The following is a 22,938-nucleotide window of genomic DNA, read 5'->3' as shown; positions in this document are numbered from 1 at the left end:
GGGTTCAAACCCCAGCCAAGTCATACCAAAGACTTACAAAAATGGTATTAACAGCTACCTCGCTAGACGCTCAGCATTAAGAGGTTAGTGTTAGGACTGATCGGCCTGGTGTCAGGATAATGTGACTGGGTGCAACATCATACTACATGTTTGCAGCATGATGCCCCACTGCTATACATCACTATAAACTGCAACACTGCAGACATCGTAGCAATATGACTGAAAAATTATTCAAGCTACGTTAAAAATCCAATCACACACACACAATTCCATTCTACGATCCAGAACCAACACTAATTCCGTACTACAGTTCTTGCATTTCAATCCAATTTTGCTTTTGAAATGTAGTGCCACTCAATTCATAATGAACCCATTCATTTCAAACACTCGCAAATACTTATTATTCCTGTCTACAACTGAAAAATATCTATATAAAAAAACGTGTAACTGTGTTTTATGCAAGGGCATGGAGATGCACAAAAACTTGCACCTGAAGCTTGAATAAAACCCCGACTGTGGATAAGACTTTACCCATCGATTACCCCAGCTTGGGGATAAATTCCGACCGTGGCGATTTATTATATATCCTATGACTGCTCCAGCTTGAGGGCAAAATCCAAGCACATCCCTAAAAAGATAACAAGTATAGCGGCTCTTTACCTTCTGTAAATGCCACTTGAGCTTCCTGATGCTGTTGTATCTGCCATTTGACAGAATCACGAATGTGGATATATTTCTTAATTGCCTCTAGTTGTTGAGCTAGTTTAGCTGTATGAAATTCCTTTGTGCAGACTCACTCATTATTAATATTACAACAGTGATTTAATTACACATCACCTGTCAGCACACCGATGATAAGTCAGTTATTTTATAACACACCAACAAGCTTGCCCCTTGCACCCCCCCCTTTTTTTTTATTTGGGCACCTGTGGACATGAATCTGCAAGGCTCAAATTGTCATTTTTAATATAAGATCTCAACATTTTTAAGGCCTTAATTTTAAAGACATCCTTAAAACCCCCAAAAGGTTATCAACTGGATCACCAGCCTTCGTTTAGAGTAACAGCAAGTATATATATATATTTAGGTCTAAGGAAACACAATAAAAATGTTTGATTTAACAATGACATATTTACCTCAGGTCTGTGATCCTGAAGTGAATATTAACTGTCCATTTATTTTCTTGGCTTTTCTTTACTAGGAAATTGATTATAGAGATTTCTGCAATGGTGAAGGCAATGTAAAAATTGGTTACTATAACATACTTTTTACGCCATGTTTGAAAAAATAAATCCAATGGAAAGGTTATAGTCTGAAAATCTTCATTAAATTAAGTTAATATAGGGGAAAAAACTTTAAGAGTTCATAAATATTTTTCAGTGCTGAATAAAGATATAACAACACTTTCTGCTGTGATTTTAATAGTTTCTGAGAGCATGAAAAATTTCTAGAACTATAATGTATAAATGTTTTCAAAAGATTATATTAATATGAGGGAAAAATCTGTTATGAAATAAACTGACAAGATCTTGTATGAATTCATGTTATCTTTAAATATGATATTTGTGTGAAAATATCTGGAAGAAAAAACAAGATGGTGCCACTCACACATACAATGTGGTTGCCACAGTAGCCATATTAAGAAACTTTTTATCGCTACTTCTGAATGGATAATTGTGTCAGCGTGTCAACATGTGTACAAAATACTTATGTTGATGTCTAGCAGGTCCTGAATGAGAATTATGGTGCTGTACAGACATCCTATAAGGCCACCAATGTGGCCATCCTGAAAATCTTGGTATAACTACTTCTCCTGAATGAATCGTCATATCAGTGAAAGACTTCTTATGTCTAGTTGGACGTAAATGAAAATAGTGCCAATCTAACCTCCAATATGGCTGTTTTAATGGGCATCTGGAAAACCCCTTCCTTGCTACTTCTCCTAGATGGCTGGTCATTTTGACATTGTGCTTTCACTAGATGACCTATTTGATGTCTGGTTGGCCGTAAATGGAACTATGCATATGGTTTTGATGTCTAGTTGGTCCTAAATGTGGTTTTTGCTGCTCATAAACTTCTAATGGTATTATAGTTGGTTCCTTAATGAAACTGCTGTACAAAATTAAAAGGCCTTCTCACTTTCTGTCAAGTTGGATACAGTTATCTTTACCAGCTAGGATTTCTTGATCCTCTTTTTTATACATCAACCCTTCGCATATGTAGTTAGCTAAAACAGTATTTTGAACAATTAATTGCCCTCTTGCAAATACAATCCCAATTGCATGCTTTTACCAGTGTGAGAGCTCCTTATATAAGTAGCTAAGTATTCAGTAACTGAATTTCCACATCCACATGCATCAACTCAGAATTAAAAGTTGCAAAACATACAAATTTGAAAATCTTGAGACATGTGTCACTTTGCATGGTGGGTGTTATGATTTAAATGCAACAAGGAAATTGAATTAGGGTTAATTTCTTTAAGCTGTATTCAATCATGGGGCCCTGGATTATAGAATGGTCTAGGCATACACATCACTAATCAACTCTCTCTAGTCCAACCAATGTGTGTATATGAGAAAGCTTGCCAGTAGCGTTATGTGTGTTGATTTCTTCCAATAAATATGTTGGCTGCCATGTAAAGTCTATGATGTCCTGAAAAATGGTGTTAAGCTCCATACAAGCAAGCTAAACAATCAATGATATAATGGAACAGTAGACACCATTTTAGCTAAATATGCCAAGAATTGATTTAGAGACTTGGTTAGTGATGATGACTTAAAATTGGCAAGGGATTAAAAAGATAAAAGAAATGACCTTTCATGGCACTGTAATATAACAAATGAGGAAAAACAAAAGTTTATTGCATTTGAACCTTTTGTTTTTTCACAGTTTCAATTTAAGTCATAAGGCCCCTTATTTTGCCTTACCAAACATATAGCAAGTTATTACCTCAAGCCCTAGCACTAATAATGCCTCACAAGTAAGCAGTCTTTTATGAAGTCTCAGGTCTGAGTATATGTCTAGCAATACTTATGTCCAGTTTGTTTATAAAATTCTTTCTCACATGGTACAGTTTTCAGAGAGACACGATAAATTCAACAAGTGTGGTAATGAAGGGACAGGCATTCTTTATTTATGCACACATCCCAAAGGGACATTGCTATGTTTGAATCAACACTGAACTGAAGAATGGAGCATCAGCTGCATCAATTAAAATATTGTGGCCCACACAAAATACTGCAAGGACTATAATCAATTTATGAGTGCAATGGGCATGAATTACTGTAGCAGACTGGAGGAAGTAATCCGAATTTATTAATATCTTGAAGCTAAATATAGTAAAGTTTTCATCTATAATCTGTGGAATCATTTTTGCACACAGTTTGCAGGATTTGTCTTTGGGTCATCGTTTTTCTTTTTCTTCATCTTTCTAGCTTATGGTATCTTGATAAGTCTTATGGTGCCGTGCAACTGCACTTGATGATTACCACAGCCAGTGACATTGTATCAAATCTTCTGGGATCAGATGATTCAATGCAAATTCCACATAACCTATCACCATCCTCATGTTTGCCATCTGACTTACTAAGTTATTTTGCCTAAATAATAATAAAAACAATCTGGTCTGATGTATTGATAGCGTTCTGAATGACCATAATATATTCTCTGTATCTATCCTAGAAAATCCTGAGTGGATTGCTGTTTGGTTTTAATAAACCAAAGTAATCCAATGAAAGGCATTTTACAGACACAAGTGTCTGTTTCCTGTATGCAGTGATTAAATGATAGTATTATGTCTTTATTTTTTTAAAACTGATGATACATATGATCACCTTCAATGTGCAATATTAGTTATGTTAATTAACGAGTGGGCAATATTTGAATTTCAAAGATAAAAGTGTATGCCATGATCACTTTAGTAGGATGATTTGTCAAGTGAGGTTATCTTTTCTGTTTGAATAAATATTGTTAACTAAACTATTTTCGCAAGTTATGACATAAGAATGATTCAAAGAAAGAAAATTCATTAAATTGAACATATAAAATGTAATACTGCAACAGAGTCTAGATGAACTATTTCTTCAGAGACACAATCCAGACTCTGTGGCAGCAAAATTATCAAATAGGACACAACTAAGAGACAATCACATTTTCAGTCACAATGGTTTGACAGTTATCAATGGCTTGAATTCATTGACTGTGAAGGCAAAGTGATTTGCAGTTACTGCAAAAAAAAGTTCCCAAACTGTCACAGATTTTAAATTCTACCAGTGGACTTGTAAGTGTAACTGACAAATTCAGGATTTAATCAAGCAAGTCTCATGATAGTATTATACCTAATAAAGCAAAATGTAGCACAGTATATTCATGACACTTAGGCCAGCATGTACAAAATATTCCTCAAGTTACAGTTGCTAGCACTCCACTAAGAAATGTCATTTTATAATAAATAAAAATGTAATGGAAAAAAAAATCGATAAAGTGATTGCACTCTTTAACATAGCCTACTACCTAACTCAATAATGAAAATGATTTGGTTCATTATATCTTTGTGTTTTATGGAATAAATGCATACATCTGATTGAATTTTAGGCAAGAGACTGAACTTTTGGGTTAAGTTAAAATGTATGTGGAACAAATGCATTTTCTAAAACTACTTGTATCAGTGTGCATTGTGACTTTTCTTTAAGATAACTCTAAATGGTACTGGGTATATATCATTTTCTTCAACTGCACACTGTTGTCTTCCATTTGATTTGATGACTTACAGCTATACTGTCTAGACAGTAGGCCTCAACGTCAGGAAAAATTCTGTATACTTCAGTTACAGCTGAAATAAGTTTTGCATTAGTACCTGAATCAGACAAAAAAGGTTGTGTTCTGGTGTGTGAATAGAAATGGCTAAAAGTAATATAGACAAAAGCCATAAGAGTACACAAGTTACATATGAAAACCACCAATTCACTTGCATGTGTGGCATACAAGTTCAAAGATTTGCTTCATGTTTATTTCTGTACACACATTGTTCAACTCATAAGATATTTTAAGAGCTATTTCTCTATTGTATGCATAATTCATTTACAAATGTGATTAGTGGGCCACACCGAAGGCCATACTATTAGTTCACTTGGCAATATGGTAACGTCAGCTGAAAAGCATAATCATCCATTAAAAGAGCATTATGATATGAACATTAGGTATTTAGGACATATAGATTTTTCTTTTCCAAATGGAGTCCAAGTAATTATTGCCCAATCCAGGTATAATTTTGTACACAAGTAAAGAACAAAATAAGATAAATCTTCATTTATTTGCAATTGACAATACACTTCTTAATGAATATACACTTTTGCATTTATTTTGTATCACTTGAATAAACAATATTTCTTTCAGTTCATTTTAAACTTTTATTTTATATCACTTGAGTAAACAATATCTCTTTCGTTTCATTTAACACTTAGAAACAGGTTCTTCCAGTTACAATAATCAACTCTGGAAACAATAAACAAACTGGAACTTTTTACCTAATTATATTACATTTACTAGGGTTAAAACAATAAATTCCTTAACATAATAAATTAACAGTTCCAGTTAATCAAACACAAAATCACCTTTTATACAGGGTGTGAACTGTTAATATTTACAGGATAAAGCTTATAGTTTCCAAATTGATTGAAGCTTACATGTTGCAGTTGCTGGCACATATCTATTTCCAGCATGGTTTGCATACATTCCACCTTTAATAATTTTGTTACTTCCCTACCCCACCCCATTCAGTAACAAGTATCAAAAATCAGGCTCATTCTAAGGCAAAGTCTGTAACTTGTGTACCACAGTCATCAGAGAGACAAAGATGCAAAACTTTATGATGCCTGTCAAAGGAAGAAAACAGTTTGTTGTTTACCCAAGTTTTGAACCAGTTAACTTGAATTCTCAGACCATCAATTGCTACAGCCCCACTAATTACAATTGTTAGGGAATAATGAGAACTCACCTTCAGTTATCTGTGTATATATATAATTTTAATAACCAAGAATACCGGATGTCTGGGAACATTATAGCATTCAATGGTAACGTCAGAACTGAGATGAGAGAATTAAACAAGCATAGTACATGACATAATATATCCATAAACTATTGACTGGGAAAAATACTACAGAACACCATTTCTGCTGGCAGTAAGATGTTGAACCTATATGTCATAAATATCAGGTTGGACATCTAGGACCAGTAATATTCATAATGGGCAGTACCCACCCCCCACCCCCCCAAGTGAGAAGGGCCTGATTTGTAATCTAAGCCACCCAACCTATCACAGCCTTTATAGTACTTGAAACAAATATTGAGTAATAGTAAAACAAACTCTGAAAGTTATTAAAGCCAATTTGTTATATTTCCATAACTCTGCATAGTTAACTGTGCAAGCAGACTTAAACATATCAGTGTATGACAGTTAAATTGAGCTATAGCATCGATTAACAGAAGCTACGAATTCATCAACATGCAGTGAACAATCATCTTCACAATAAATGTCAAACATTAGCATCCATAAGCTGTCAAGACAAGTTGTTACACTGGATATATAATCATCCATTTATTTCAAACAAGCTGTGAAAAACGAACCTCACGTCCGCTATATGTACGCTGGCCATTGCAAAGGATGCTTTAATAGATTAATGTTTATCGTCGTGTCTTGACAACCATTTTGCGCGCGCACACCGGAAAGTCATGCTATATATTTGTTACTTGTGAACGTATTCGTGGGCAGTACGCTATATATTGTTCCCGTGACCGTATTCACGGGCAGAATGCTATATGTTTGTTCTTCGTGAACGTATTTTTGGGCAGTTACTTTGTCATCTTCAACCTAAAGGTCAAAACTGCCCATGAAATATATATATCTGCCCACGAACCGAAAACATGAATAGGACTATAACATAAGTGTATATACTTATTTTCAACATATACATAATTACTATGTAAGAAATACAACCTATGTATATGTATTTTGATTTGAAATGTAAACTATATCATGTCCTTCCCGTAAACCCACTTTCGGGATGACTGCCCACAACGCACCTAAAACGTGTATATATATATATATATATATGTGAGTATAAAAATAATATTTCTCATTGGGCTAAATTTGTACATTAATATATCTATAGGTATAAACATACTATTTCTCAGTGGACTAAATTTGTACATACATATATATATATATATATATATATATATATATATATATATATATATATATATATATATATATATATATATATATATATATATATATATATGTGTGTGTGTGTGTGTGTGTGTGTGTGTGTGTATAAATATACTATTCCTCATTGGACTAAATGTGTTGTAGGTGCAGTAATAAATGATGGTAGACTTATGCGTATTCATTTGATGTCATCTTGTACATCACATTCAAGGTCTGACAATTCATCTCATCATCATAACACTTACCCCAATAAATGATAATACAGTTATATGCATTCATTTATTAATGATGGTATCTCATATTCCACATTCAAGGTTACTTCCCATCACCATAACACTTACCCCAATAAATGATAATACAGTTATATGCATTCATTTATTGATGATGGTATCTCATATTCCACATTCAAGGTTACTGTCAGACAATTCTTCCCATCATCATAACACTTACCCCAATAAATAATAATACAGTTATATGCATTCATTTATTGATGATGGTATCTCATATTCCACATTCAAGGTTATTGTATGCATTCATTTATTGATGATGGTATCTCATATTCCACATTCAAGGTTACTGTCAGACAATTCTTCCCATCATCATATCACTTACCCGAGTAAATTATAATACAGTTATGTGCATTCATTTGATGATATCTCATATTCCACATTCAAGCTTAGTTCTTCAAGGATATGGTTAACAATATAATTGTTCCACTTTACTTCTGATACCGTTGAATCAGAAATGAAACTTTAATGTTTTGTCGAAGCAATAGGCCTTGTATCCATTTTTGTTTAGAATCATCATTTGCACGAGAAGTTCCATTCATTACTTGAAAAGATTTGACACTTTGTATCCATTTTTTGTGTAGAATCATCATTTGCACTGATAAGTTCCATTCATTACTTGAAAAGATTTGACACCTTGTATCCATTTTTGTTTAGAATCATAATTTGCACTGATAAGTTCCATTCATTACTTGAAAAGATTTGACAACTTGTATCCATTTTTGTGTAGAATCATCATTTGCACTGATAAGTTCCATTCATTACTTGAAAAGATTTGACACTTTGTATCCATTTTTGTGTAGAATCATCATTTACACTGACAATTTCCATTACTTGAAAAGATTTGACACTATGCTTCTACTGGCCTTCTTCTGACTCTGTGCACTTCCTTGTATCAGTTACCTGTGTTTGATGCATAAGGCTTGCATCAGTTACCGGTGTTTGATGTATCAAGCTTGTATCAGTTACCTGTGTTTGATGTATCAAGCTTGTATCAGGTATCTGTGTTTGAATTATCAAGCTTGTATGAGGTACTTGTGTTTGAAGTATCGAGCTTGTATGAGGTACCTGTGTTTGAAGTATCAAGCTTGTATCAGTTGCCTGTGTTTGAATTGTCAAGCCTGTATGAGGTACCTGTGTTTGAATTATCAAGCTTGTATCAGTTACCTGTGTTTGATGTATCAAGTTTGTATCAGTTATCTGTGTTTGAAGTATCAAGTTTTAATGAGGTACTTGTGTTTGAAGTATCAAGCTTATTGAGGTACCTGTGTTCAAGGTATCAAGCTTGTATGAGGTACCTGTGTTTGAAGTATCAAGCTTGTATGAGGTACCTATGTTCGAAGTATTAAGCTTGTATGAGGTACCTGTGTTTGATGTATTAAGCTTTAATGAGATACCTGTGTTTGAAGTATCAAGTTGTAATGAGGTATATGTTGTTGAAGTATCAAGCTTGTATGAGGTACCTATGTTTGAAGTATCAAGCTTGTATGAGATACAGTGTTTGAATTATCAAGCTTTAATGAGGTATCTGTGTTTGAATTATCAAGCTTTAATGAGGTATCTGTGTTTGAATTATCAAGCTTTAATGAGGTATCTGTGTTTGAGGTATAAAGTTTGTATGAGGTACCTGTGTTTGAAGTATCAAGTTTTAATGAGGTACCTGTGTTTGAAGTATCAAGCTTGTATGAGAGATCTGTGTTTGAAGTAACATCTGTTTTTTTCGGATTTTTTCTTCTCATGTAGTAACAGAGTATTGTAATGGAGTGGAGCACTGTTGATTCAAACAAGGACTGGATGAGTAATTGTTACACCAGTGGTTTGATATCTTTTCCTAAGGGCGTGTATAACATAACATTTCACATAAAATCATTTTGTTATTAAAAGCTATCAAACATTTTCTCGTCCCAGCACAGTTGCAATGCAGGCATGGTATCTTAATGTGATTAGGTCAGCGTCTTTCTAATCAGTATGAACAACACCAGGTAATGTAAGATCACAGTGGCCTATTTTTGCACTGTACACCAGTGAAGGTTTTCTACAACTTAGTCCTTTTATAAACATCCTGTAGTATTACCAGATCTCCAGTTATAGGCATGCTGTGTTCATTCAAGTTGTTTAAATTGCTTCTTTGTATACCAGCACAGTGGCAAATTGGTAAAAGTGACCTACTTTGCTTACAGCTATTCGTTGTTTGCAGACTAATTCTGATACGTTTTGGTTTCCAAGCAAATTTCCAGTTGTAGGCATGGTATCAAAATGAAACTTAATCATGCTGTTTCTTGCCTCAATGAACCCCTTATTAAATGAAAGTAGGTTACAATGATATACTTTTTTATACACTAAATACTTTATCACCAGCATCACACAAGCTTCAGTGTACAAGCAAGATTGCTATCTCTCTTACAACTCTTATTAAATTCAGCATGAAATTGAAATGTTTAAATACATTTATTCAAAAGAAAATTAAATGATATAGAAATATGTTTACAGCATTTTGGCTATACTGTATTGTTTTTAAACTGATTAAGACATGCCAAGGACAAAGTGTTTTCAGGACTACTACTGCCAACTTCTTAAAATTAATGACTCTTAATGGTATGTAAACTTGTGTCTATGATCAGATATAAACATATACATCACCAATATATTCCAGTATTCACCTGTATCACATTCTGTTTTATTTTCAATGATGATTTCTTCTGAGGCCCAATTATAGTGACAGAGTCTTTCAGGAAAAATTACAAGGAACAGCAAATGTTTCTCACCATCAGAGTGCGTACTAGTTGTGAATTTTGTGTTCGTTACTATACAGATGAAATGGAGTTGCTATGCTAAAGGAACATTGTGTTAGTTGCTGTGTTAAAGGAAAATTTGTTAATTGCTATCCTAAAGGAAAATTTTGTTAGTTGCTATGTTAAAGGAAAATTTTGTTAGTTGCTATACAGATTAAAAGGAGTTGCTCTGCTAAAAGCAAAGTCAGTTCAAATTTACAACTTCCTAAGATGACCCGGATAAGTAATGAATAGATAACATAGCCATGCTGATGTTGTAATGAGAAGCAATTTGTATTAATATATTTAAAACTGCTTCAGTATTGGTAATCATTACAAACTTTGTTTTTGTCTGAACAATGTCTAACTGTGCAGACATTTATATAAAATGTTAAGTATGCAAAAGTTTTAGGAAGACAATTTTATGTTTGATCGACATGGACTTTTTCGAGATTTTGTCAGTATTTATCCTGGACAGGATTTGTCACTTTTCTACGGGATTACGAATTTGAAACAAATGAAAAATATCACAAAACGTTTGTTTAAAACATATTTGGACAGAGTTTATTAGATTATTCAAGATTATATTTTCATGTTGGTGTACAGTCTATTTATTGCAAATTATAGACTTTAATCTCTGCCTTATATTCCCATTAAAGTGTATACTGTATATTGGTTGCAAATTAAAGACTTTTTTCTCTGCATTATATCCCCATTAAAAATGACTCTATTCATTTAACAGGAGGAGGGTTACTTCCTTGCTCCTTGCATGCTTCAACAAGAAACGCCAGAGGAGGTCATATGCCCAAAACCAAATGATCAGATGGAGAGTTCACCTGTCATGTGCTATGTCTTCATATGTAACTTCCTACCCAGTCCGATCTTTCACAGACTTGTTGCTGCCTGTATTGCTCACTGGCCAATAGCCAAAAAGAAGACAGAGATGAAGGAAGAGAATCTGATATTTTGTGGCTGCTGCATGTTTCAGCTAGATGAACATCACAAACTGACCCTACATTTTCGAGAGCATGTTATCTTCCTAAGAGTCACAAGAATGGGGATCAGGGAAAAGACTCCATCTTCAAAGCTATGCATTGAGGTGAGAGAGTTCATCACTACCAACCTCAATAACATCATTGGATACTTGGGTCAGGGTCTGAAGTTCGAGTACTTTATACAATGTCCTGAATACAATGGTGTCAGTATCAACAGCCTGATTCCTGTATCTAGACTCAAAGACAATGCAGAAGTACGCTGTGATTTCCATGGCCACATGATTGAGTCATGCAAAGTTTTGGATTTCTGGTTTGAAGATCAGGTGGGTGCTAGCAAATTAAGATGTGTTATGGAACATTGTAGGAGATTTTATTTAACTTTTAAAAATACAATGCATTATGCTCTCAAATCACTAAAAGAAATGTCCAGTTGGATTGTGACACAGGCATTTTAATGCTTATTACTATTTTTATTTGATTATATCACAATTTAATTCCAAATTATTCCCAAGACTCTGGCACTAAACGTGTGGATTTAATAATAATAATAATGATAATAATAATAATGCTTTATTTATAAAGGGTGACTCATTAGTCAAGGACTCTTCTCCCTTTAGGCCTTCTTAAGGAGAGTATAAGATTGTTATGTGTCAGAAGAAATGCCATCCTTTAATTTGAATTGAATGCTTTTGTCATTAATGGTGACGTATTAAGAAATGCCATCCTTTAATTTGAATTGAATGCTTTTGTCATTAATGATGACGTATTAAGAAATACCATACTTTGATTTGAATTTGAATATTTTATCATAACGATGAGAAATAGAAAATACTTATAGAAACAAAATAATATAAAGATTCTTATGCCTGTATGCATTGTGTAGGAGTTTGATAAATAATACAACCTGTCAGTCAAAGTGTTTTTTTTATCATTTCAGGAACAATCTGGAGACAGTGGTGCTTGTAAGTATTCTACACATGTACTTGGAACCTGGTGTGACTTTAATATGTCCTTGATCAGGATAATCCTAGTATCACCTGCAAGGAATGTTGTATGATAGGTCTTTGATCAGAATAACTCTAGTATCACCTGCAAGGAATGTTGTATGATGTCTTTGATCAGGATAATCCTAGTATCACCTGCAAGGAATGTTGTATGATAGGTCTTTGATCATGATAATCTTAGCATCACCTACATAGAATGTTGTATGATATGTCTTTGATCAGGATAATCCTAGTATCACCAGCAAGGAATGTTGTATGATATGTCTTTGATCAGGATAATCCTAGTATCACCTGCAAGGAATGTTGTATGATATGTCTTTGATCAGGATAATTCTAGTATCACCTTCAAGGAATGTTGTATGATAGGTCTTTGATCAGAATAATTCTAGTATCACCTGCAAGGAATGTTGTATGATTTGTCTTTGATCAGGATAATCCTAGTATCACCTGCAAGTAATGTTGTATGATAGTTCTTTGATCAGGATATTCGTAGTATCACCTTCAAGGAATGTTGTATGATAGGTTTTTGATCAGGATAATCCTAGTATCACCTGCAAGGAATGTTGTATGATATGTCTTTGATCAGGATAATCTTAGCATCACCTACATAGAATGTTGTATGATATGTCTTTGATCAGGATAATCCTAGTATTACCTGCAAGGAATGTTGTATGATATGTCCTTGATCAGGATAATCCTAGTATCACCTGCAAGGAATGTTGTATGATAGGTCTTTGATCATGATAATCTTAGCATCACCTACATAGAATGTTGTATGATATGTCTTTGATCAGGATAATCCTAGTATTACGTGCAAGGAATGTTGTATGATATGTCCTTGATCAGGATAATCCTAGTATCACCAGCAAGGAATGTTGTATGATATGTCTTTGATCAGGATAATCCTAGTATCACCTGCAAGGAATGTTGTATGATATGTCTTTGATCAGGATAATTCTAGTATCACCTTCAAGGAATGTTGTATGATAGGTCTTTGATCAGAATAATTCTAGTATCACCTGCAAGGAATGTTGTATGATTTGTCTTTGATCAGGATAATCCTAGTATCACCTGCAAGGAATGTTGTATGATAGGTCTTTGATCAGGATATTCGTAGTATCACCTTCAAGGAATGTTGTATGATTTGTCTTTGATCAGGATAATCCTAGTATCACCTGCAAGGAATGTTGTATGATAGGTCTTTGATCAGGATATTCGTAGTATCACCTTCAAGGAATGTTGTATGATAGGTTTTTGATCAGGATAATCCTAGTATTACCTGCAAGGAATGTTGTATGATATGTATCTGATCAGGATAATCCTAGCATCACCTGCATTGAATGCTGTATGATATGTCTTTGATCAGGATAATTCTAGTATCACCTGCAATGAAGGTTGTAAGCTGGAGCATGTGATGACTAGAACTTGTTCTTGATTATCTTTTGCGGTCTCACTTGTGAATATTAAAAACATAAGACAATATAAAATCTGGTCATACATGTGTCTCAAACCATACGTTGTCTGTTCATCTATTTACCTAGAATAATCTTTTGGGTTAAGGTGTTTTAGTGTAGAGGAATATATCCTGTTTCTAACAGTGGTTAAACATTGTCATGAGCTTCATTTGCAGTAAACTGATTTGTTTCTAGTCCCCAGCTGGATTATCCATTTACCTGGTTATTCAATACCATGAATACGTAAACTAGCCTAGCAATAGACTGACACAATAATGTAATGCACAAGAACCAATTAGCAAATATATCCAATACAAAGTTACAAATCTCTGATCAACAACAAATAATAGTCTTGGCCTGTCTGATCGAATTCCTCAACACCTCTAAAATATATGTGATATATGGTGACAGAGTCATAGATCCGCTATTCTTCCTTCTATTCAAATATGTTCTGGTTATCTGTTTGCATGTTGTTTCAGACCCGATATGAACCCTTTGTCGGTGTATCTCTGTGGATTCCATGTCGATCCTCTCTTCTCCAATCAGCTTGTGCTGAACGTTTCTGTGGCAATTGATGCAGAAACCAAAAGCTCACTAACTTACTCAATCATGGCAAACACACACCTGGGACACAATGGAAACGTGGTTTCAAAGGGAAGAATGCAGTCTCTTTCCAAAGTTTATTATACTAACTGGAGAATCTTCTGTAATTGATTTAGTTAGAAATGCACTGATCCCATCTGTTCACCTGTAACCGTATTACAGCTATTAGGTAACCCATTCTCATATACTCAATTTCTGTATGGGTTCCACCACTGCTTCAGATCATCACCTTCCTGATTTCATCAGGTATTTTGAGCTTCAGAGACTGGTATCTACATTGTGTATTATGGAAACTCCTTTTTAAACCTTTGAATGAAGCCCCCTTCAAAAGCTTTGCCTGTAAGCAGTTTTCCTGGAGTTTCTGTTCTGTACCAACCTCTTATTCCCAGTCACAGTCTTATCAGTGCTCAGTATGGTTAGGATAGAATTTCTTGCTGAGTTGGAGTCTTAGCTTTTAATTTGCTTGCTTGAAAAGGAAAAGACAAGGTTGTAATCCTCTCTTTCTACCTATCAAGGATTCATCTGATATGTCAGCTGTTATCATTTCCACCTGAATTGCTTTCACGATCAAAAGACCTTAAATGTTCTGTACTGAGAAGAAATCATTTTTTCCATATGAAATCCAGGCTATTACATCATAGGCTTATCTGAACCATCCTCATTGGGTGATGTCATGAGGGCTGGCTTCTGGCTGTCTTACTCTACCTTTCCATTATTTTACTTTAGTTGGTTCCCCAAAGTGAAAGCAGATAAATAAGTAGTTTATAGTAGAAGTTTTAAGATCACCTCTTCGAAGTAGACGTATTTGATCAAAATAATACATTGGCACACACAGACAAAAGCACATTCATATATATACTCATTTAAATGTCATGATTCTTTCTATCTAGGTCATAGACAACAGTTTAGAGTGGGTTTCATAATACCTCCAAGGGAGGGGCTGAGGGGTTCAAATTGACACGAACATGTACATTAATTGAACATTTTGGCTTAAGTTGCTGCATTGAGCTTTGTGACCTTGTTAATGAGTACCAATACTTAACCCTCATCGCAAAATAGTTCACTGTGACCTATAGTTCACACTTCAGAGGCTATGATTAAATTATATCCTTTACATGTATTTTTAAAACTCTGGTAAATATAAAGTCATCTAATTACATGATTGTATGGTTTCCTGTTTGTATCATTCCCCTAATATGTGGCATACATTTAGTTCCTGACCAAACATTTTAACCTAAGCCAGTAAAATGTGAAGTATGTTTCACACTTGAATTCTCTTGTGGTATAAATGTGATAATAATATAGTTTCATAATTCTAGCAAGAACTGAGCTTGAGAAATAAACTTAAAATGCACAGTTCAACCAGTCTGTGAAGCATGAAATATAAGCCACAGTAACTTACTTTTGAAATGAGAATTTAGTACTGATAAAGATGCATTCCGTCTCTAATGTATATATATATTGCTAGCAAAGGATACAAATTTATGGCATGGTCAGGTGTAGCATCCAGACCAGCCGTTATCCTATCTCATTGCCCTATTTCACATCAGCTAATGTGATATAGAAAGCCGTATCATATCGTGTTGTCTTTAGATCACATCAGTTTAACTGAAAAGGAAAAACGAATCACATCTCGTTTATGGTCAGTTTATTTGATAAGAAGGCAGTATAATATCTCATTGCCCCATATCATATCATGTTGCCCTATGTCGCATTATCAGATCCCACTGTATCTTGGTATATTTGATGCAAATATGAAAGGACAGCTTAAAATGATGCAGCTTTCAATATCAAAGTAATACACTAATATATTGCACATATCATCCGGACCTCTTAGGCATTTGTAAATGAGCATGATCCGGCCATGTTAGATTATCTTGTATCTACCTGGAATGCTATTTGATTGGAGGTATGTTTCAATGAGATTATCTTGTATCTACCTGGAATGCTATTTGATTGGAGGTATGTTTCAATAAAACTTTCAGAGTTGGTCACTGCATCCGATAAAATTGTTTATTCCCTATGTCAGCAAAATTTAAGATTTGATAATGTGATGCACGAAATGTTACTAATTTCATGTACAATATATAATATTGGGTAGATTGAGTAGAAATCCATTATATATGTACGTTGTTGATAGCATTCATACCATTCATACATAATATGAACATTTATTACATTTGTGAATGTGCTTCTATGTACTGAAATCATTTGTACCATTATTTTCGTCTTTCAGCTTCTGTTAGCCCCATGCCACCCCAACCTACAGGCAGCGCTGACAGGTTCATGCGCATCACATATCTTTTGGTTGATATTGGAGCCAGGGTCCTGAGACAACTTTTAAGGCACCACACAGTCACATCCACCTGCACTTTGGACCAATATCTTACCAAATACAGTAATACGTTCAACAAACTTAAAAACGTGTTCAACAAGTCCCTTATGGCCATAATGTTCCCACCAAATGGCAGTGCTACCAACCTGGATGACTATGATATCACCCTGCTGTCTGCCCTCTTTAAGAACGTTGTGCCATCTCTGAGCAAGCAAGAAAAAGATTTGATCCAAAAACTGCGAGATGACAGGAACAAATTGTTTGCTCATGCTAAGTCATGCCATATTAATGCCAGTGACTTCCAAACCCACTGGAATGACATCAGCTCAACATTGATAACTCTCAGCCAGCAGTGTGGGGACACTGCATTTGAGGCTAAGATATTACAGGAAATTCAGCACACTAAGATATCAGCAATCCCTGTTGGATCATACCTTGATATTCTCAAAATATGCCTTGACATGATAGAAACAGTTCAGGACGAGATAGAGAAAAAAGTTAAGGATGAGGTACAGAAAGCACTTAAGGATGAGTTACGGAATGTGACATCAAGACTCCAAGCTCTAGAGTCAAAAGATCAATCTTCTGCAAGTGAGTTATAAACATGGATGTCCTTCTGTAGGCACAGTGCAAATAATAAGTTGTAACATACATGACAACTAGAATTATCCGAAAAGAATGGATTATAAACAGATGTGCCCCTTCAGAAGAAGGGGAAGTCAGGGAATCATAAACATACATATCCTTCCATTGAATGAACTATTGGAAAAGGATAATCATAAACAAGATATCCTTCATTAAAATGGACATTCTGAAAACAATGAGTCATAAGCAGTAACAAGTACCTCATCAAAATGTAATCCTAATCATTACATTGAAACAACAGTCTCAGTTAAATGAGTCACAGACACAGCCTCCTATCAATGTCTGAAATAGGAATTTCAGTAAAATGACTCCAAACACAATTGTGCATAAAGTAGTTGAAAGGAAATTCTCAGAAGACTGAGAATTAAACACACATACTTGAACCAAATACACTATTCCAGGAAATTAAGTAATCAATACAAATATATAGCAACTTGACATTAATAAACAATGCAAGAAATGTAATACATATAAAGGAACTTGACCTTAATAAACAATGCAAGAAATGTAATAAATACGTAGGCACTTGACATTAATAAACAATGCAAGAAATGTAATAAATGTATAGGAACTTGACATTAATAAACATTGCAAGAAATGTAATAAATATATAGGAACTTGACATTAATAAACAATCCAAGAAATGTAATAAATATAAAGGAACTTGACATTAATAAACAATCCAAGAAATGTAATAAATACATAGGAACTTGACATTAATAAACAATGCAATAAATTAAATAAATACATAGGAACTTGACACGAATAAACAATGTAAGAAATGTAATAAATATAAAGGAACTTGACATTAATAAACAATCCAAGAAATGTAATAAATACATAGGAACTTGGCATTAATAAACAATGCAATAAATTAAATAAATACATAGGAACTTGACACGAATAAACAATGCAATAAATGTAATAAATATATAGGAACTTGGCATTAATAAACAATCCAAAAAATGTAATAAATGTAAAGGAACTTGACATTAATAAACAATGCAAGAAATGTAATAAATGTATAGGAACTTGACATTAATAAACAATGCAATAAATTAAATAAATACATAGGAACTTGACACGAATAAACAATGTAAGAAATGTAATAAATATACATGATCTGAAGTAGAAGGAACGTCTTTTCAGTGTGTCACAATTATACATGAAATTCAACGTAAGGAACTTAGTGTGAGTTATACGTATCTATGAAATTCAACAGAAAGAACATTGTGATACCTTTTAAGACTGTGACAGTCTTCATACATGAAATTCAGCAGAAATAACATCGTGATACATTTTAAGACCATGTCAGTCTTCATCCATGAAATTCGGCAGAAATAACATCGTTATACCTTTTAAGACTGTGTCAGTCTTCATACATGAAATTCAACAAAAAGAACATCATGATACCTTTTAAGACCATGTCAGTCTTCAACAAAAAGAACATCATGACACCTTTTAAGGCTGTGTCAGTCTTCATGAAACTCGACAGAAAGAACATCATGATACCTTTTTAGACCATGTCAGTCTTCCTACATGAAATTAAACAGAAAGAACATCGTGATACCTTTTAAGACCGTGTCAGTCTTCATACATGAAATTCAACAGAAATAACATTGCGATACCTTTTAAGACTGTGTCAGTCCTCATATATGAAATTCAACAGACAGAACAGCGTGATACCTTTTAAGACTGTCAGTCTTCATAATATGACATTGTATGTGACTGTAACCATAACACTGTTTTTCTACTGACTTTGGAACAACTGAGTGCATTCAGTCTTTTAAGCTATATAGCATGTAAAAGCGTGTTTGGAATGGATTCAGTGCATTAGCTATAAATCATAATTATACATGTTTGGATGATAATAATTGCTTCACAAATTATCAGCTGTAAATACAATACTCTGCACTGGCTTCTCAAAATGCGACCAAATCATATGTTTATATTTCTCTTTATTTCTCAAGATTTCATACCACTATATGCAGTTTTGCTCTCTCTCTCTCTCTATCTGCACTCGGCTAACCCCTGAAGACCATCATGGACGTTTTTAAGAATTTATGACCATAACACTTGAGAATTTTACTATAAAAGAGTCTAAAACTATCCAATATCTTCCCAGCTGCATACTCTGTTTTTCACTAAAGTATCTCAGGCACATCAATAGTCATTGGTACATCAATAGTCATTGGCACATCAATAGTCATTGGCCCATCAATGGTCAATGGCACATCAATAACCACTGGCACATCAACATACATTGGCACATAAATAGTCATTGGCACATCAATAGACACTGGCACATCAACATACATTGGCACATCAATAGTCATTAGCACATCAATAGTCATTAGCACATCAATGGTCAATGGCACCTTAATAGTCATTAGCACATCAGTAGTCAATGGCACATCAATGGTCAATGGCACATCAATCGTCATTGGCATATCAATAGTCATCGGCACATCACTGGTCAACGGCAGAGCAAAAGAGCTTTATCTTAGCAAATGTGTTGATCATTGGCAATACAAGTTTGGGGTAGGTATGTGCTCTAAAAAAGTTCAGTCCCAACAAGATGGCATGAAGTTCTCATAGACCTGCATACATATCCACTCCTGTTTTCCTTATTGTGTGTATTTGATGACAAGGTGGCGTGAAGTTGTCAAGGCCCTGCATATATTACTCATTCCTTCCCTAACTGTGTGTATTTAATAACAAGATGACATGAAGTACTCTCAGGACGTGCATACATAATCCACTCCTTCCCTAACCGTGTGTATTTAATAACAGGATGTCTGTTCTTGCATGCATTATCCACCCCCTCCCTAACCGTGTCTATTTAATATGATGACATAAATTACTCACAGGCCTTGCATACATAATCCACTCCTTCCCTAATCGTGTGTATTTAATAACAGGATGACAGGCCTTGCATGAATAATCCACTCCTTCCCTAACTGTATGTATTTAATAACAGGATGGCATTACATTCTCACAGACCTGCATATATTATCCACTCCTTCCCTAACCATGTGTATTTAATAACAAGATGACTGGTCTTGCATATATTATCCACTCCTTCCCTAGCTGTGTGTATTTAATAACGAGATGACATGAAGTTCTCACAGGCCACACACACATTATCCACTCCTTCCTAACCGTGTGTATTTAATAATATGACAGGCTTGCATACATATTCCAATCCTTCCCTAACCATGTGTATTTAATAACATGATGACAGGCCTTGCATACATACTCCACTCCTTCCCTAACCATGTGTATTTAATAACAGGATGACTGCTCTTGCATACATAATCCACTCCTTCCCTAACCGTGCGCATTTAATAACAGGATGGTATTACATTCTCACAGACCCGCATATATGATCCACTACTGTTTTTCTTATTGTGTGTATTTAATAGCAGGATAGGATGGAATGAAGTTCTCACAGACCCCACATACATTATATACTTGTTCCCTAACTGTGCATATTTAATCTCGATCGAAGTGCTTGCTCTCAAACAAACGAAAATGCAATTGGCTTAAGTTTTCTCTTGTTTTTGGATTAATGCTGACATCAGCGCTTATATATGTAGGTTTTGCTGGGCATTGCATTACTAAATTTGTTGCAGATATCTACAAAACTTTGACCTTTTTGAAAGTGAAATTACAGTCTGGTCCCCTCTAAGGTGTATGATGTGGACAGATGAGAAATCTTTCAATGTAGTTGTTTAAGACCAAGGTGTGATGAAGTTCAGTTATAATTGATGGAGTTCTTTCACTGGTGTCATCCTCGAGTGTAATCTTGAATGGATCTTTAGCTCAATACCAATGTAGACCATGTTTGGCTGAAATACCAATACCAATGTAGACCATGTTTGGCTGAAATACCAATACCAATGTAGACCATGTTTGGCTGCAATACCAGTACCAATGTAGAGCATGTTTGGCTGCAATACCAATATCAATGTAGACCATGTTTGGCAGCAATACCAATACCAATGTAGACCATGTTTGGCTGCAATACCAATACCAATGTAGACCATGTTTGGCTGCAATACCAATTCCAATGTAGACCATGTTTGGTTGCATGTGACAATATGTGTCATGAAGGAAAGAAGAAATTCACATAAAAATCTGCTGCAAATTGTCAGGAAATTTAAAAATTATTGCACAGCATTTTAAAGTTGACACAAGTGAAATATTGTACAAAATAGACTTATAATTGCATACAAATTTGGCATTTTGTACAACAGGTGACCCATCAGAAATGATTTAAAATAATATTGGTTATAAATGGATTCAAATTTGACATTGTGTACCAAGAATGACCCATCTGGAAATATTTTAAAACGATGTCCTGCCTAATCTACATATAAAAGTGCATAAGTCAACAGCTTGGTAAGAAATTTAGTTCTTTGCAACTTTAATTTATTTATTATGGGTGTGAACATAAAGGTTAATAATGCACACATTAAATTACATGACCATGAATAAAACTGTTTAGGAATTTGTGCTACAAGCTACAAAGTCGTTGTTTGGTGATTTATGCATTTTTTCAGTGTTTGATGTGCTAAATATGGCAGCCAGTATAGTTCATAGAGGAAGAACCTGAAAAACCTTATTAAGAACCAGCAAGAATCAGGAAACAACTGACAACCTTTCTCACATACCCACATTGGCCAAGCCCAAGTCTCAGACCCATTGGGACAGAGGTGAGAAGGCACTGATCAGTAAAGCCAAACACTTTAGACCACTCCACCACCTGTGGCCCCACAAACAGTTAGAGCCCCTGGAATACACTGCTAAAGCAATTACTAATCATTGGTGATATGTAATTATAATAGTTTTGAACACTCCAATTTGCTTAATTACTCTCTAATATATAAATGTTTCAGCTGATGCCACTAAAACACTTGTGTGTTCATTAGTACATTCAAGACTGGACTATTGTAACTTAACTCTATCTGGTTCATCTCAATATCTGCTCCAAAAACACAGCTGCTCGGATCATACTTAGAGTACAATGATCAGAACACACCTCCCCGCTGCTCTGTATCCTACACGGGCTATCCATTCGATCAACAAAATGTGTTATCTTTGCTACGTTTCATTGTCGGACTCTACTCCAACATACCTATCTGACCTCACCCATTTGTACACACCAGCAAGATATTTACAATCGTATACTCATTATTCCCACTATGAAAACGAAGCCACATGGACAGCGCTTCTTTTTTTTGCATACCAAGGCCCAGCAACATGGAATGAATTGCCCACTGAACTTAGACACAGAGATAGTGATCACATTCAATAATGCACTTAAGACTCACTTGTTTCAACTGCAAGAACAAATGTAAAGACCTTATAATGTTTCCTACTTTAAATATTCTCTGCATGTTTTTTTGTGTGTTTTTTTGTTTTCTAATTTCATGGTGTTTGTTCTTGTAATCGTATCATTATATATGATTTTTTCTTTTTCTTATAGGTGTTGTCTAATATTGTAAAGCACTTAGAGCTTCTAAAGATTAGGCGCTATATAAAGTTATTATTATTATTATTATTATCATGAATGGCTTAATTTTAAAAAAACATAATAAATGAATGGGTGAA

The 22,938-nt window shown here is 34.5% G+C and overlaps 1 protein-coding gene across 1 annotated transcript in view; it reads left to right on the top strand.

Annotated features, from left to right (window-relative positions):
* Positions 1-19,179, top strand: part of LOC149791128 (uncharacterized) — an 82,633-nt gene extending 63,454 nt beyond the window's left edge. The window contains exons 5-7 of the mRNA XM_089973047.1: positions 11,029-11,604; positions 12,219-12,243; positions 16,579-19,179. Of these exons, the coding sequence (XP_089829173.1) occupies positions 11,029-11,604; positions 12,219-12,243; positions 16,579-17,279 (1,302 nt within the window). The 3' untranslated portion in view covers positions 17,280-19,179. The remainder of the gene's footprint in view (positions 1-11,028; positions 11,605-12,218; positions 12,244-16,578) is intronic.
* The last annotated feature ends 3,759 nt before the right edge of the window (positions 19,180-22,938 follow it).

This window comes from Sinohyriopsis cumingii, chromosome 10, assembly GCF_028554795.1.
Source record: "Sinohyriopsis cumingii isolate HCF-2022 chromosome 10, ASM2855479v2, whole genome shotgun sequence".
NCBI lineage: Eukaryota > Metazoa > Mollusca > Bivalvia > Unionida > Unionidae > Sinohyriopsis > Sinohyriopsis cumingii.
The sequence above is the reverse complement of the archived record's forward strand: the minus strand, read 5'-3'. Positions and strand labels throughout refer to the sequence as shown.